Below are 16406 nucleotides of genomic sequence, written 5' to 3'. Positions count from 1 at the left end.
GTTTAGTAGATAAGGGAAGAGGTCCCATTAGGTCTGCCGTAATTATCCGCCAAGGCGTTCCGGCGACTCTCTGCTCTCCCATTAAACCAGCTGGTCCTTGCTGACTGGGTTTCAATGAAAGGCATGTAGGGCACCTTGCCACGTACCTTGCAACATCCGCTGCCATCCCAGGCCAGTAATATTTCTCCTTCAATCTTTGTAGAGTTTTGAACGAACCTAGGTGACCTGATGTCGGTCTGTCATGGTACTCGAAAAGAAGGTTCTTCCTTTCTGACTTTGGCACAACTGCCTTCCATGGTCGATCTTCTCCAAGGATTTCCTTCGAATCTACAATTCTTTTGTACAACGTTCTTCCCTTTACCTTCCAAACAGGGTAGGCTTCAGGTTGCCGGTGTACCTTAGCACACAAATCTCTGTACCAATTGTCTAGCTGTTCTTCAGTATATTCAACTGCAGAGATATCCTCCTGGTCCTCTTCCAGCCTAGACAAAGCATCAGCAGCTTGGTGTAATTTGCCTGCCCGATGGTGGATAGTAAAATCGTATTGTTGCAATTTCACCGCCCACCGGGCCAGACGTCCCTGAGGGTCCTTTAGATTATTCAGCCATTTGAGAGCCATGTGATCCGTAACGACGCAAAATTTCATGCCCTCTAAGTAAGGCCTAAACTTTTCTATAGCCCACAGAACCGCCAAACATTCCTGCTCCGTAGTTGAAAACTTTCTCTCGGCTGCAGTCAGCCCTCTACTCGCATATGCGATCGCCTTCTCGCCTTCCAGATAGTCTTGACTGAGTATTGCCCCTAACCCTGAAGCTGAAGCATCAGTCTGTAAGATAAAGGGTCGATTAAAGTCAGGACAGGTGAGAATAGGTGCCGAGATCAACTTATCTTTTATTTCTCCGAACGCCCTCTGCTGATCATCGCCCCAAAAATACTTTCTCCCCTTTTTTAATAAACTTGTCAGAGGCGCCACTATTGTGGAGAAGCTGGGAACAAAACGTCGATACCAGGACGCTAGACCCAAAAACCTCCTTACTTGCCTCACCGTTCTTGGAGCCGGGAAATCCATAATCGAAGATACTTTTTCAGGATCCACTTGTAATCCATTTTTGTTGACGATATAGCCCAAATATTTTAGCTGAGGTCTACAAAAACAGCATTTCTCCCAATTCAGAGAAAGGTTTGCTTCCGCAAGACGTTCGAAAATTTTCTCCAAAATTTCTATATGTTTGTTAAATTCTTTTGTCACTATCACAATATCATCCAAATACACAAAAACATGAGGTTCCAGATCAGCGCCTAAGACATTGTCTATGAGCCTTTGCCATGTAGCTGGCGCATTGTGTAGTCCGAACGGCATCCTAGTAAAATGAAAGAGTCCTCTACCTGGAACTGTGAAGGCGGTTTTTTCGCAGCTGTTCTCCTCTAGTAAAATTTGCCAGTATGCACTCTTTATGTCTATGGTCGACAGATAGTGACCATCTCTAAGACTGTCTAAAATTTGTGTCACGAACGGCAGCGGATATGCATCCCTCTTCGTAACTGCGTTCAACTGGCGATAATCTACGCAAAAACGATGTGTTCCATTTGGCTTCTTGACAAGAACCACTGGGGACGACCAAGGACTCTTGGATGGTACTACTATTTCCTGTGCTAGCATTTCGTCCAATTCTTTATTCAATATAGCCTGTACGTGCGGAGAGACTGGGTAATACCTTTGCTTAATGGGGCGGTGGTCTGTCTCTATTACATGTTTTACTTGGCTTGTACAACCCAACTTACGCGGTCGCCTTTCTTTCCATTTCCCAACAAGTGCCTCTATAATATTCTTCTGATCTTCTTCCAGAGAAGAGTGACTAATGATCGCAGGGGTGGATTCCAGAGCCATTACTGAGTTATCAAAAGACCAGGTCCCCTTTTCAACATTAGGCACCACACTCATCTTCTTCCAAAAGTCAACTCCGAGAATAAGTGGATATTTAAGCCTTGGTACCACCAAAAAACTGATCATTCTTACCTTTTCACACAGTTCTACCGGTAAATCGATAGATCCTGCTACCATCACTTTATAGCCATCTGCCACTGATACTGATCTACTGGACGCATCCCCCAGTTCCATACCTAGTCTTGCGAATTTTCCCCATGTGTGCTGGTCTATTAGAGATCTAGTTGCTCCTGAATCTAGCAAACCTATGACTTCGTTGCCTAGTATTCTTACTTTCAAAAACGGACGCCCATCCTTACTACTCAATTGATTTATTGGTTTCGAGCAACTCATGTGGGACTCTTTCAACGCAGCCAACCTTTCTATCTCTTCTGTACTATCCTGGGTGGTCTTTGGGGTTACTTGCGAGCTGCCCCCTCCTTTACTCGCCCCCTCAAAGAGTTTTCCTGCCTCTGCTGGCACTGACAATTATTTGTCTCGACCTGCTTTCTCCCGCAGCGTTCGCAAAATATTTGTTTCGCCGCCTTACACCATCTAAAAGAATGTCCGTTCTGGTCACAGTTCCAGCACTTACCAAATGTGGAGCGGCGTTCCTTCGGACTCTGAATCTTCTCGCTGGCATTGGAACTACTGGTCGCTTCTGTCCTTCCTACGACTGCCACACTGGCTGTACTGGGCGTCTTTCGGTTCGGTGGAAGGTAAGCTAGGTCGGGTTCTAACAATGTCTTTTTTAGAGGAGGAGGTCTATACATCTGCATCCTCCAGCGATTGTCTTCGATTCTGCGACCTTTCTCAACTAATTCTGCCAGGCTTGAAATTTTTTGCAAGCCTAGACGTTCCAAATAATATGGGTGCAAATTCCGCAACACAATTCGGAGCACCTCATTCTCAGTAGGCTTTTGGGGGAGTCGATGAAAGTAATTTCTCATCACACTGACGTAAAATCCGATTTTTTCGTCTTCTCCTTGGGTACGGGATCTTATTTCTTCCCATAATCGTTCAGTGTAGTCCAACGGTTCAAATTCATTCCTCATTTCTTGAACGATTTCTTCCCAAGAAGAGGTCTCACGTCTAATTGCTTTTAGCCATATGAGCGCCCTGCCTGAAAATAAGTCAAAAGCTGAATTAAAAAGATCAGCATCACTCGCATTACGGGCTGACTTCATCTCTTCTATGGCTTCCAAAAAGGCGTGAACGCTCTGGTCATCTCCAGAAAATTTAATTCCCCAGTCTTTCAAAGGAACTTGTATTTTCTTAATCACGGGCTCACTGCAAGGATCTATTCTTTCAACTTTTCCTGCTGTCCCTGAAGTCATTCGTCGGCCAAATTCTTGCAAACATTCCATTGATTCCTCTAAGTAGCCCAGGCGCACATTCTCTTCTTCCTCATCCTCGGTGGAAAGAAGTGTGAGTCTGGAAAGTAGATCGGCCAGCCTATCCTCCAATTGACGAGCCACCGGGCTTCCTCTGTCTCCGGTGATATATGCCACCTGCACCCGAATAGCTGTCAAAATCTTACCAAAACGGTCCAATTCTATCATGTTGCCGCTAGGTCTAGAAGAAGTTTCTTCGACTTCCTGTATTACTTTAGGATCCCTCTCTTCGCATAGGGCCCATAACTCAGCACATTTGTCAGCTAATTGCCTCTTCAGTTGCCATGCCTCAGTATTACTATCTTCTGGTCTAACTCTGTTGACCCTGTTAGTGACATGTTGTAGCCCAGTATTTATCTTTCGCAGTTCGTGCTCAGAAGCTGTTTCACCTAACTCGGTAATTAGAGCTTCTAAAGCGTTAATTTTTCCTTTGCAAATATCCAAGTCTTCAGCTGTAGAAGTCTCATAAACTGGCAACATAGCCTTGCCTTCCCTTTCTAATCTAAGTAGTGGTCTAATTTTCCGGCGCATCTCATCCACGGTCGATTCAGCGGTAAGCCCTCTAATACGAAGCTCGTATATCAGTTCCTCCTTACTCAATCTATTCGTATCCATTTTATGGGCTATTTAAAAAACCAATTAAACCAAAATTACAGACAATAAAATTCAATAGTCAACCAAAAAAACAAAAATTAATTCGTCCACAAATCAATGAATACTTACTCTTTAAAGTTATTAACCACTTAAACGTGTGAAAATATTAATCTCTTTTCTTCTTCGTGCCCCACGTTGGGCGCCAAAACTGTTACGCTCTCTCTAGGGCGAGAACGCAATATGTTCGGGCTCGCCAGCTACCAGTGGAGAAGGGGGTGGGTCGAGAAAAAAAAAAAGCAAAAACAAAAAAAAGTTGAGCGCCACGCCGTTTTTACTTATGGCTGTGGGGTATACGACGAAACCCAAAAGAAAACAAAAGAAAATTGATATACCAAGTATGGCTTGTATTAAACAATTACAAGGCTGAACACAAAAAAAAATAATAATAATTAAAGTAATCGGATATTCAACGTTCCCAAAAGTTCACTCACAACAAAAATAAATAAATCAAAGGAAAGGTGTTACTTCTGATACTCCTTCTCTCTTCGAGCTGACAGCCTGCCCTTCGCCAGCCCCTTCCAGGAATTTCTTGAGGTGTCCCCCGATGGAAGGAATTGAGGAGTAAGGCGATCACCCAATCTTTTCTTGCCAAAGTACTCCGCTCGCTCTTTCCACCTCAACCTTGCTCTCGTCTAGCCCAAAACCAGATTTTCCTCTGTGTGGCCACACACAACTTGTCGCTCCTGTCACCAAAACTCAACTGTCTCTTTTTTTTTTTCGTTAATTTTTTCTCTTTCCTATCCAGGTGACCCTTTTTTTTAAAAAAACACATTCCCATATGATTTAATTGGTTTCCCAGGCAGCACCGAACTCAACAAAATAAACACAAATAATTACAATCTTTAGGAATCCCAATACCCCTACAAAAATGAAATCCAAATTTCCTGGGCCTCAGGTAGCCACTATTAAAACAATCACCACAACCACGAACAACTTCTATACCGCCATTTTTCTTACCCTTAAGTGATTTACTAATTTGAAATTAGTAACACTTGTTCTTGTTGTTGTTAGCCCCCTTTATGTAAGGCCGCCTCTAAAATTATTATTACTAATTACTCTGTAAATCTTGGCCCGATTTTGATAAAATTTGGTAGGATGATAGGGTTAGGGCTCCCCTACGTAACATTAAAGTGGCGATTAGCTCTTACACTTGTTAAGGGGAAGTATAGCAATCGTTTCAAATTATCGACACAAACCGATTTTCATGAATGAAGTGTCATTCGAATCGAAATTTTGTACAGATTTGCACTTTAAAAGTCTCGACGCCGTGCCTCATAAGGAGGGGAGTTCGCCCCACCCAAATATAGGCCCTTTCTGAAACTATTATTACCAATATTTCTATAACGCTTAATCCGATTTTGATAAAATTCAGCTCGAATAAGTGGTTAAAGCTCCTCTACATTGCTGATGCTCTTGCACCTACTAAGAGGAAGTACTGCACTCGTTTAAATTATCAATGAGTAAACCTATTTAAATCAATGAATTGTCGTTCGATTAAAAAATCTTTGCCTTTTAGGGAGAAGTACTCAAGCGTAGTTTATTTGTCTTACTCCTCATAAAAGGAAGTACTGAAATCGCAGTTTAATTTTGCTATTTACGTACAAATACCTTTTTATGTTATTCAAAACGCTTTTTCAAAAAAAAATTGTTATTGAGGATGGTTTGGGGGACCGCAACTACAATCATTCTTTAAAAAGATCTCTCCAGTGGTAGTTACGGTTCCGACTTAACACCTTATCAGGTTATAATGATAGAATTGCTTATTCCAAATTTTAAAAAATCTGTAAAGCAGATATGTAACTTTGTAAAATAGACAAAAAGGAAAATCTATCCAAAAGGTACAAAAATCTCCTTAACAAACACTTACAGTTTAAAATGTTAAGTATAAGGGTTGATTAAACGCCAAAAGGTACACAAATCAGCAAGTACCCAACATTTCATTAATACTTCATTAATATTTAAGAAATTCTACTGCATTAATTTTCATTAATAAGTTATTTTTTAGAATTTATTAGATGTCACAGACCCTTATGCTGGCCACTTCATTTATAATATTTTTTTTGTTATAATTATGATAAATCACATATATACGTATGTACGTATATATGTGCATGTGCATGTTATAGTAGAAAAAGACAAAGTTAGAGTAGGCTACTGTCTTGAATTCGTCTTACCGAAATATTCGTGAGCACAAATAACACACAGTTAATAACACGTAGATTATTCAACAACAATTATTGATTTCTCAATTGTAATTTAATTTAGACCCGATAATTTTACTAAAAGTAAAATACTGGAATAATTAGCTGTCCTAAAAATATGCATATCTTATTTACTTTATATTATATATATTTACAACATTGTGGGAAGAACACCTAGATGGAGAATGTAATTGAAGAAAACTATATTATTGCGATAAAGCCAGATAATTATTACCTATTATTATAAACGTTTGACTACTTCATAAAATAACAATTACTTTAATCGAAGAATGAACTTAAACCGACGATTTTTATTCAAAAATAAAAATAAATAAATAAAATAAACAAAATCATTGATGTACGAGTATGTTGGTGTAAGTTTTTTTTAAAAAAAGGTTTGGAATTTTTTAGCCTCATAATTTTTTTTTATTTTTTGTAACGTCTTTCTTTTTAACCTGTAATTAATAGTTTGATTATTATAATTAACTAGTTATTACAGTCAATCTACAGTGCTACTTGAACATATATTTTGTAGACAAAAATGGCCAGCATAAGGGTATGTGACATCTAATAAATTCTAAAAAATAACTTATTAATGAAAATTAATGCAGTAGAATTACTTAAATATTAATGAAGTATTAATGAAATGTTGGGTACTTGCTGATTTGTGTACCTTTTGGCGTTTAATCAACCCTTATACTTAACATTTTAAACTGTAAGTTTTTTTTTTTTTTTTTTCTGCCGGCGCATCGACGTCTATGGCCATTAGCGCCAAGTTTTTGTTAAGGAGATAATAATAATAATTGTGCTTATTTAGAAACAACATGCATACAAAAACAAAATATTCTTAGAGAACCCTAACTAATTAATCAAACAAACATTTCTTTAATTAACAACGAAATACACCTTGGGCATGGACTTAGTCCGTCTGCCAATTATAGTTTATATTGCTTCTATTAAGGATAAAATAAAAACCGGCCAAGACCGGGAATCGTACCCAGGACTACAATACATCTTCATTTCGCGAACTTCGCCTTTACCTGCTAGACTTCTAAGTAAGCAAACAAACCGTGTGTAAAGGCGAAACACGAACGGAATTTCCTCACACTCTAGGGGTAGGTGTATTAATTTACTCTCTTGATGTAAACTCACATCGTTGCGTTCCTTACAGACATCTAACTCCAGTCTAAGCGCTTCTATGTCCCTGACTTGATCATCTACCTTATCCTGGAGCTCAATAATAGTCTGCTTGTCTGGATTTCTCGATTTCAAGCTTTCTTTCAAGCATTCCTTCAAACATTTGATTTCTTCGTTTGCCAGTTCTAGCAGAGCCTGTGTATTGCGATGTTTTGACTTGTTCATAGCTAGGCTCAGATTAAGTTCATCCAGTTTGTTTCTGTTGAGCTCCAATTCTTTGCCCATATCTTCCACTTGTTTGGACTTCTTCTCCAGTCTGAAATCAAATACATTTAAAATCATACCTCAATAATTCTAACTAGTTAAGCTAAATTCCCTTATATACAGGGTGTTCAGCATAAGACTACCGTTACTTCGGGAGGCGATTCTGGGCATGATTTGCAACAAAAAAATCTATATAAACTAAAGCTCGATTCTTCACCGTTTTATAGAATTTTTAATTTTATGTTTTTTAAAGTTATTACAACTTTTTACAAACAGTTGTCTACATTTCTCAAACTACTAAAGCTAAAGCAATTTCAATAAGATCATTAGAAATAGGGTTTAATTTCCTTTTAAATAAGCTAATTTAGATTTGAAAATAATCATATCAAATATGTATTACACTTTGTGGCCCAAACATAAGAAATAGAAAGTTTCTATTTTTTCCCGAAAATTTGACTTCATTTTTCTCAAAAATATTTAAAGTTTAAAACGTGCACTACTCATGAAAAACATCTACGTACAAACACCTTTCGAAAGGTATACCATAAATAGTGGTTATTTTAAAAATTGATACAGAAATTTCTTATTAATTGCAAAAAATACAAAGATGCTGCGTCGGTATTATGAAAGGAATTCATCTACCATAAGAATAATTGATCAGAAACATCAACTCCAGTACCATTTTTACAAACGTGAAATTTAAAATTATTTTAAGAACTATGTCCAAAACTATTAAATTTAAATTATAAATAATAAAATAAATTAAAAAGAATAAAATGGAATATGAGGGTTAGGTACCGATTTCGAAAGAAAGGATTTTCATTATTATCATGTATGATAATATTCTATGTATTGTATGACGTTTGCAGATCCATTCATATAAATGCCTCTACACATTATAAACAACTTTAAATAGTAAACAGTGTAAAGTTTGTGGGTGGAGCTTCTTTGCTCCATGCAAAATTCAAGAGCAACATGGTACCATATGCACACTTCTCTACTTCTCTTAAACAATCTGTATGACACACAGTTCTGTTTAAGAATTGTGCCCAGTGATAAGTAGATTACTAAACCAATAGGTCCAAATCCCGAGGCAAATGGTCGATAATTGACTTAAGTCAAACGTTTCTTCCGGTTGGTGCAAAAGGGAAGTTTGTGAAAAAGGCATGTGTGTTTATTGCAAGGCTCGTTTCACACATGCGCGAATGCCGTGTAAACAGCACCGTTATTATAACACGGGCGAGGGTTGGAACGAGGCTACACACGCCATTCATGTGAACCGCTCTCCGGCCGCTTTTACAGAGATTCAATTTTGACAGTGGTAAGTTTTATTACTATTATTAAATAAAATATCTATTGTAAGCGCAAGAAACCAAGAGAGAAGAGAGGGAGACGGCCGCGAGAGAAGAGAACCAGGGAGGGGAGCGAGCCTGACCGAGTGCTGATGCCGAATGGAGGGAGTCAGTCAGGGCCTGAGTGGCGTAAGACCAGGTAATAGGCGCTAGCGGTGCAAGTTCTTCTCTCTCTCCAGCTTGAGGTGTGCGTACGCTTTAAGGAGGACGTTTCATCACGTACAGTTTCTTTTTTATTATTTTTACTACCAGGCTAAGGGAGCCTGAGGCTATTTTATTTCTTTGTATTTTCTTTTCTTTTATTTTAGTGTACTTATTGTGTTTTAGTTAATAAATAGGGCTGGTGCCCGTCTGTTAATCTCTCTTAGCGGCCTTGTTAATTCTTCCCCTTTCCCTTCCTCCTCCCCCATTACACTGGTGTCAGGTTACGGGGTTCCTTTGGTGTAATTAAAAAAAAAAAAAAAAAAAAAAAAAAAATTGGTTTGTGTTTATTTGTGTGACATAAACTGTGTTTATTCTATGTGGGTGATAATTTAGGTGTGTTCCATATTTTGAAATTTAGTAATTTAGCGATAGAATACGTACATGGTATTAATAAGTAAATAGTAATAAGAATAGAAGTGTCAATAACTTATTGTACATAGTGTACTAACTACCATAGAAGAGTATTAAACACCAAATCGAGTGCACGACATTCTGTTTATGTTTGTTGACCTTATAACCATTGGAATAACAAAGTAAGTTTGCAACAGAGGTTTGTCTGTCGGTGAGGCTGTTGCTAAGAGCGTGATTCTTAGTGGAGTAGTGGGAGAGCTACTAGACAGTACGCCTCAGTTAAAACGGCCTCAAAAAAGGCTCGAGCGTCTGCAGCGAAACGGCAACTTTTTCATCATTTTTATGCATTTTTTTTCTCCTCTTTATTAGTGTAATTAAGTAATAATTAAATTATTAATTAATAATTAAAATATAATTAATAGTAATCATTAGTGTTGTTTGTCACTATGGCATGTTGGGTATCATAGGAAACAGTTTTGAAAGTCCTATGCATCTATGCAACTTTTATTGGAAAAGTAAGAAACCCTGACAAATTTTTGCGTTTTCAATTATTCGTAATTATAAAGTTCTGTAGTATTCTCTGCCCACATATTTCCTGTTCTAGAGAATTTATAGTTCCTTAACGAAACGATTCATTATGGGAGATATCGAGCAATTAAAGAAAGAAATGGCCGTGTTAAAACAAGAATGCGACGAGCTACGGCGACTTTCGCTAGCGCGGTCTAGTACCACTACAGCTCAGACTAGCAGCGCGAAACGGGACCTTAGTCTGCAATCCCTGATAAGACCTTGGGGTGGAGGCGAAGACGAGGAAGGAGTAGATATATTTTTACAAAATATTGAACTGCTGGCGGTCTCAGGGGGTTGGACTGATGATGATCTGAAACTCATATGTAGATTGAAGTTGACTGGCGCTGCTTCGGCGTGTATAGCGGGCCACCCAGAACTCTTAGAACCGGCGGCAACCTTCCAAGATCTTAAGAAGGTATTAAGAGACCGTTTTGATACCTTGCTCTCCCCAGCCCAGAGACTGCTGCAATTAAATTCGCTTGTACAGCGACCAGACGAGGGGGTGTTGGCTTTTGCAGATCGATGCAGGCGATTGGGCGAAGGTACTATTCCAAAGTCGTTAACGGCGGAGCAATCACGTTACGCCAGGGAGCAAGCCGAACAGGTCTTGCTGGCCGCCTATGTAAAGGGCTTGCGTGGGGAGCCGGGGCTCCAGTTACAGTACCATCCGCCCACTAATTTCCAAGATGCTGTGGCTACAGCAGCAAGGATAGAATTGGCAAAGGCACAGGTCCGCATGGCTAATCAGGAGGTGTGTGCGGTCCAAGGACTATCCGGTAACGAGACACGTTTTTCTCGCCGAGGACCCTGCTTTAAATGTAGAGAACATGGACACGCGGCGAAAGACTGCCCGAGAATTCAGCCAGGCCCGGAATCTGGGAGCCCCTCAAAACGAAACGCGAGGAAGGGGAAAAGGGGCGCCTGTTTTGTTTGTGGTCAGCAGGGACATTTTGCGAGAGAATGCCCCAGGCGGTCGAACGCAGCAAACGTCTGCTCGTGTAACTCAGGAGTAGCGGAGCTCCAGGCCCCAAATGGGAAGGGACCGGTGGAAGCCCCGTCCACCGGAACTACAAGAACCTAGGGGCCTCAATCTCGATTCCTAACGTCTGCGCGAACACTTCGAAGAATATGCTGGTAACTGTCGAGGTGGCGGGTAGGCATCTACGCCTTTTAGTGGACAGCGGGTCGGAAATTAGTATAATTAAGAAAGCGATACCGGATGTACCCCTAAAAGATGCGGAGATTACAGCGACCGGGGTTACGGGGAGTATTATCCCTGTTCAGGGGACCCAAACGTTACCGTGCCGTCTAGGTAGAAATAGAATAACCCACCGCTTTACTGTGGCGTCAGTCAGTACTATTGGGGATGGACTTATCGGATTAGATTTCATGGCGGCCGTGGGTATGGTAGTGGACGTACCGCAGAATTGTGTGAGAGCCAATGGCGGGTTTATCGAGAAGGTTGCACACTCCGCGGACTATCGAACAGCGGATAACGTTTCGAAGCAAGGAATGAGGAAGGTAAAATTAGCACGTAAGACTGAGGTGGCTCCGTTAAGTGAGCAACTGTTAGAAGGGCGCCTTCATGATAAATTGGAGGGAGACTTGTTGTTTGAGCCGGCACCAGTCCCTTTAGGCCTGAGGATGGCTCATAGTGTCCATACGGCATCAGGGAAACGAGTATGGGTAAACGTGGTAAATCTCTCGGGAGTAGCCATTCACCTAGATAAAGGGCAACCGCTGGGAACCGTTGAGCCCTTAATGGGACAGCAGGAGATCATAGGCTACTGCGCGGCAGTGGAGGCCACGAGGAAACACTCGGCCTCGCCAGATAACCGGGAGCAGGAGTTCCGGAGCAAACTTGAACATTTGCCAGAAGAGGCTCAGAATTGTATCCTAAGGGTTCTTAGGAAATATAGTGTCCTATTCGAGGAACCCGGGCCAGAGGGGTGTACGTTACCGGTTTACCACCGCATATATACTAATGAGGAGGTGCCAATCACCAAAAGACCTTATCGTGTGCCACACTACCAGAAGGGAAAAGTGGCCGAGCACTTGAGGGATATGCTGGATCGGGAGATAATTGCACCGTCGTCAAGTCCATGGTCGGCTCCGGTAATCCTGGTACCTAAAAAGTCGAATGGAGGGGAGGTCAGGTACCGGTTTTGTACCGACTTTCGAGGCCTTAATCAAATAACGAAGACTGATGCCTATCCCCTTCCCCTAATCGTGGAGACACTGGAGACACTGGGAAGGAGCCGTTTTTTTTCCACTCTGGACCTGGCGAGTGGATATCACCAGATACCCATCTGGCCTGGGGACTGTGAAAAGACAGCATTTTCCACGTTGGGAGGGCATTATGAATATCGGAAAATGGCCTTCGGACTGGTCAACGCGCCGGCCACCTTCCAAAGATTGATGGATCACTTGCTCGCGGAACTCAAGGGCGAGGAGTGCCTTGTCTATCTGGACGACATAGTGATATTCAGCGCCACCATTGGAGAGCACGGTGCTCGGTTGGACCGAGTCCTCACCCGATTGCAAAACGCTAACCTGAAAGTTAACCTCAGTAAATGTAGTTTCGCCCAGGAAGAAGTTAAATATCTGGGACACGTAGTATCTGCAGAAGGCTTGAAACCCGATCCCGAGAAGATTAAGGCTGTTCGGGATTATCCTGTCCCCAAGAGTGTAAAGGAGCTGAAAAGCTTCCTGGGATTAGCAGGATATTATCGGAGATTCATCCCGAGATTTGCAGATACGGCTAAACCACTGACGTCCTTGTTGAAGCAGGAGGCTCCATATTCGTGGGGACTGGAACAGGAGAGGGCATTTGAGGCACTCCGAAAAGCTTTATGCGCGGATTCCCTCCTTATCTACCCAGATTTTAAAGATCCTTTCATATTGGCGACGGACGCTTCGGGAGTAGCGTTGGGCGCAATATTGTCACAAGTAAGGGATGGTAAGGAAAGGCCCATCGCGTATGTGAGCAGGCAGCTTAACGCTGCCGAGAGAAATTACTCAACGACGGAGCGCGAGTTGCTTGCTGTTGTATGGGCTACCGCTCAGTTCCGTTGTTACCTACTGGGCAGAACGTTCACCCTACAAACGGACCACTCAGCTTTGAAATGGATGCTGCGGCTAAAGGACCCTTCCGCCAGGCTCACTAGATGGGCTTTACGGTTAGCGGAATTTTCGTACGAGGTGGTGCACCGTCCGGGCTTGAAGCACCAGCACGCGGATGCGCTCAGTCGGGCAGTAGGAACCATTCAAAGCTCACCCACTCCGGAGGAGCTCCGGTTTCGGCGAGAACAACAACGGGATTCGTGGTGCCAAAGTACACTCTCAAGGGAGACGGAGTGTGTTAAGACCGGGGAAAATGGCCTTTTATATTGGACCGAGGGAGGGGAGAACGTTGATCAGTGGAGAGTAATGGTCCCTGCATCCCTTAGGGACCATATTCTCGAGCTTCTCCATAATGCCCCTTGGTCGGGGCACCCGGGGGTTATACGTACCACCAACCGCATTAAAAGATACTTTTATTGGCCTAAAGTCAAAGAAGATGTAGAGAAACATGTTCGGAAATGTCAGCGGTGCAATGAAAGAAAAACCCCAGCTGGGCTGCAAGTACCCCTGGGACAGACCTATGAAGCGCATCGACCATGGGAACAGGTGTCACTTGATATCGTGGGGCCACTGCCCACTTCCCTTTCAGGCAAGCGTTACCTACTGACGATGGTAGATACCTTCTCCCGATACGCCGAGGCGGTACCGCTACGAGAGCAAACGGCAAAAGAAACGGCCCGAGGTTTTGTTGAATGTATCGTCCTAAGGCATGGGGCTCCAAAGCGAGTATTAACGGACCAGGGCCGAAATTTCGTGTCGGACGTGTTCCGACAGACATGTAAACAGCTAGGGGTAAAGAAGCTTCAGACGACGGCCTACCATCCTGAAAGCAACGGAGTCGTAGAAAGGTTTCATCGGACCTTGGTAGAGGCCATGGCGCATGTAGTAAGGAGGGATGGACGGGACTGGGACCGGTGGCTGCCGTTTGTTTTGATGGCCTACCGAACCACACCGCACTCCTCGACAGGGTATACCCCTCATTCCCTCATTTATGGAAAGGAGCTGGACTTACCCTTTGACTGTTCAGTTGCTCCCAGTTGCCCGCCAACCAACTTGCCGGAGTACGTGGCTGCCTGGCAAGAGAAGGTGGCGAATGCGTTCACGGAAGTTCGGGAAGCACATCGGAAAGCGAGACACGCGAGGGCCAAAGCCCACGATAAAGGAAAAGTTATGAGGGAATACGAGATAGGAGAGAAGGTCTATCTTTATGAACCTGCACTCCCCGCCGGCCATGCGCGCAAATTCCACCGCCCGTGGTCAGGACCACATACGGTCGTAGCGCAACCCTCACCTTGGACATATAAATTAGCCTTGAACAAGGGGGGATATGGACTAGTACATGTAAACCGGATAAAACCGGCTCCCGACGCCATCCCGGAGGAAAGGGACCCGCACCGGGATCCAAACGGGGGTATCGGGGCCTTCCCAGAAAGCGAAAACCCAACGGGGGGCCGCATCGGCGAATGCGAAAATTGGATAAGGGGAAATGATGAGGATAGTCTGGAAGGGGAGCTAAGCCACCAGGAGGAAATAGGAGACATCCCCCCGGGGAACGGTACCGACACTAGTGGGGGGGATGAACGAAGTGACGAAGGGAGTGAGGAGGAGTCCGCCTGGGACCCAGAAGCGGCGCTGGAGGAAATCTCCGAAGAAGTCGACAGCTTCAGATCACCCTATCACCTACGGAGTCACCCGGAAAGGGACCGCGAAGCCACCTCAGAGATTCCCTGGGATGTTGGAGTCAACATGCAGGATAGGCGCCGAATCCAACGAGATTAGCATGCCCAGATAATAGCATGAGGGCCTTACGGCAGGGGCGAGTAGAGTAATATGTGTTGCATGCTGTTGTAGTTAACAGGGAAATTAAAGGTAACCTTGCCAGTAAGTAGGTTTAGGGACATAAAATACAAAGAAATCCTTGGGAAGGGGCGTTCACGGGGGATACAGCGTACCCTTTTGTCTGTGAGGAAGAGGGGAGGCGGCCCGGTAAGCTCCGAGTAAACAGTCCGCTGGCAGCTGCGTTTGGAGAGGCCCCATCCACTCATGAGATAAGGTGGAAAACATACTACCCCAAGCGGCGCGTTCATACTGTTAGCCGAAATTCGCCTCACGGAGGAGACCGCTAGGAGACGGAAAAATGGCAGCCAACCCTGAGAAGAAGCAGGAGGATGCCCTAAAAGTGGAGCCTTTACTGGGTACTCCACTTTTCAAAAGGGGGAGGCAAATGTAAGCGCAAGAAACCAAGAGAGAAGAGAGGGAGACGGCCGCGAGAGAAGAGAACCAGGGAGGGGAGCGAGCCTGACCGAGTGCTGATGCCGAATGGAGGGAGTCAGTCAGGGCCTGAGTGGCGTAAGACCAGGTAATAGGCGCTAGCGGTGCAAGTTCTTCTCTCTCTCCAGCTTGAGGTGTGCGTACGCTTTAAGGAGGACGTTTCATCACGTACAGTTTCTTTTTTATTATTTTTACTACCAGGCTAAGGGAGCCTGAGGCTATTTTATTTCTTTGTATTTTCTTTTCTTTTATTTTAGTGTACTTATTGTGTTTTAGTTAATAAATAGGGCTGGTGCCCGTCTGTTAATCTCTCTTAGCGGCCTTGTTAATTCTTCCCCTTTCCCTTCCTCCTCCCCCATTACACTATCAAGTTTAATTATTTACCCGTGGTGTGATGAGCAGTGTTAAGACGCTAACGAAATTATTATGATGATGTTTGGGATATTTATCTTAAATCTAAAAGAAAGTAACGAAATATAACAAAATTAAAACAAAAATTGAATTTGAGAAAAAATGGAAAAAAATAAAAGTTGGGAAGCTAATGGACCTCAGCTGTTGATGCGCTAAAAAAAAAAATAAAAGCTACTGGGAAACAGGGAACTAATAGCGTTCCACTTGCAAAGAGGAGAGTTATTTATTGTGTTAGAAATCTATAAAAACTCACCTTGTTTCTATTTCAGTAAAGTGCTCCTGCTTGTTGCTATAAGAGAAACCATTCTCCCAATTTTCCGCTACCAATTTGGCTTGTGCCTCTATTTTTTCTCTTAGAACCACTATTTCCTGGCACTGAGTTTTCACCTGTAATTATTAAACAATTTTTTAAAAAAAATTGACATGTAGGGTTGTGGCGCATGAAATAACACCTCAACGACAGTCTTATTACAGTTAATTTTCGCCAACTTGCTTGAAAAATCCAAGCAGTAGCGCATTGCTGCCGTACTGGGATTGTCTAAAGACCCAG

At 42.9% G+C, this 16406-nt stretch overlaps 1 protein-coding gene across 2 annotated transcripts in view; it reads right to left on the bottom strand.

Annotated features, from left to right (window-relative positions):
• The window catches only part of LOC141459203 (uncharacterized), a 35807-nt gene that overhangs the window by 7712 nt on the left and 11689 nt on the right, over positions 1–16406 (bottom strand). For both annotated transcript variants that reach the window (XM_074137982.1, XM_074137983.1), the window contains exons 10-11: positions 16110–16243; positions 7326–7626 (exon numbers count right to left, since the gene is read on the bottom strand). In XM_074137982.1, the coding sequence (XP_073994083.1) occupies positions 7326–7626; positions 16110–16243 (435 nt within the window). The remainder of the gene's footprint in view (positions 1–7325; positions 7627–16109; positions 16244–16406) is intronic.

Source organism: Rhodnius prolixus, unplaced genomic scaffold, assembly GCF_049639745.1.
Source record: "Rhodnius prolixus isolate KJV_2025 unplaced genomic scaffold, Rpr scaffold_11, whole genome shotgun sequence".
Classification (NCBI taxonomy): domain Eukaryota; kingdom Metazoa; phylum Arthropoda; class Insecta; order Hemiptera; family Reduviidae; genus Rhodnius; species Rhodnius prolixus.
The sequence above is the reverse complement of the archived record's forward strand: the minus strand, read 5'-3'. Positions and strand labels throughout refer to the sequence as shown.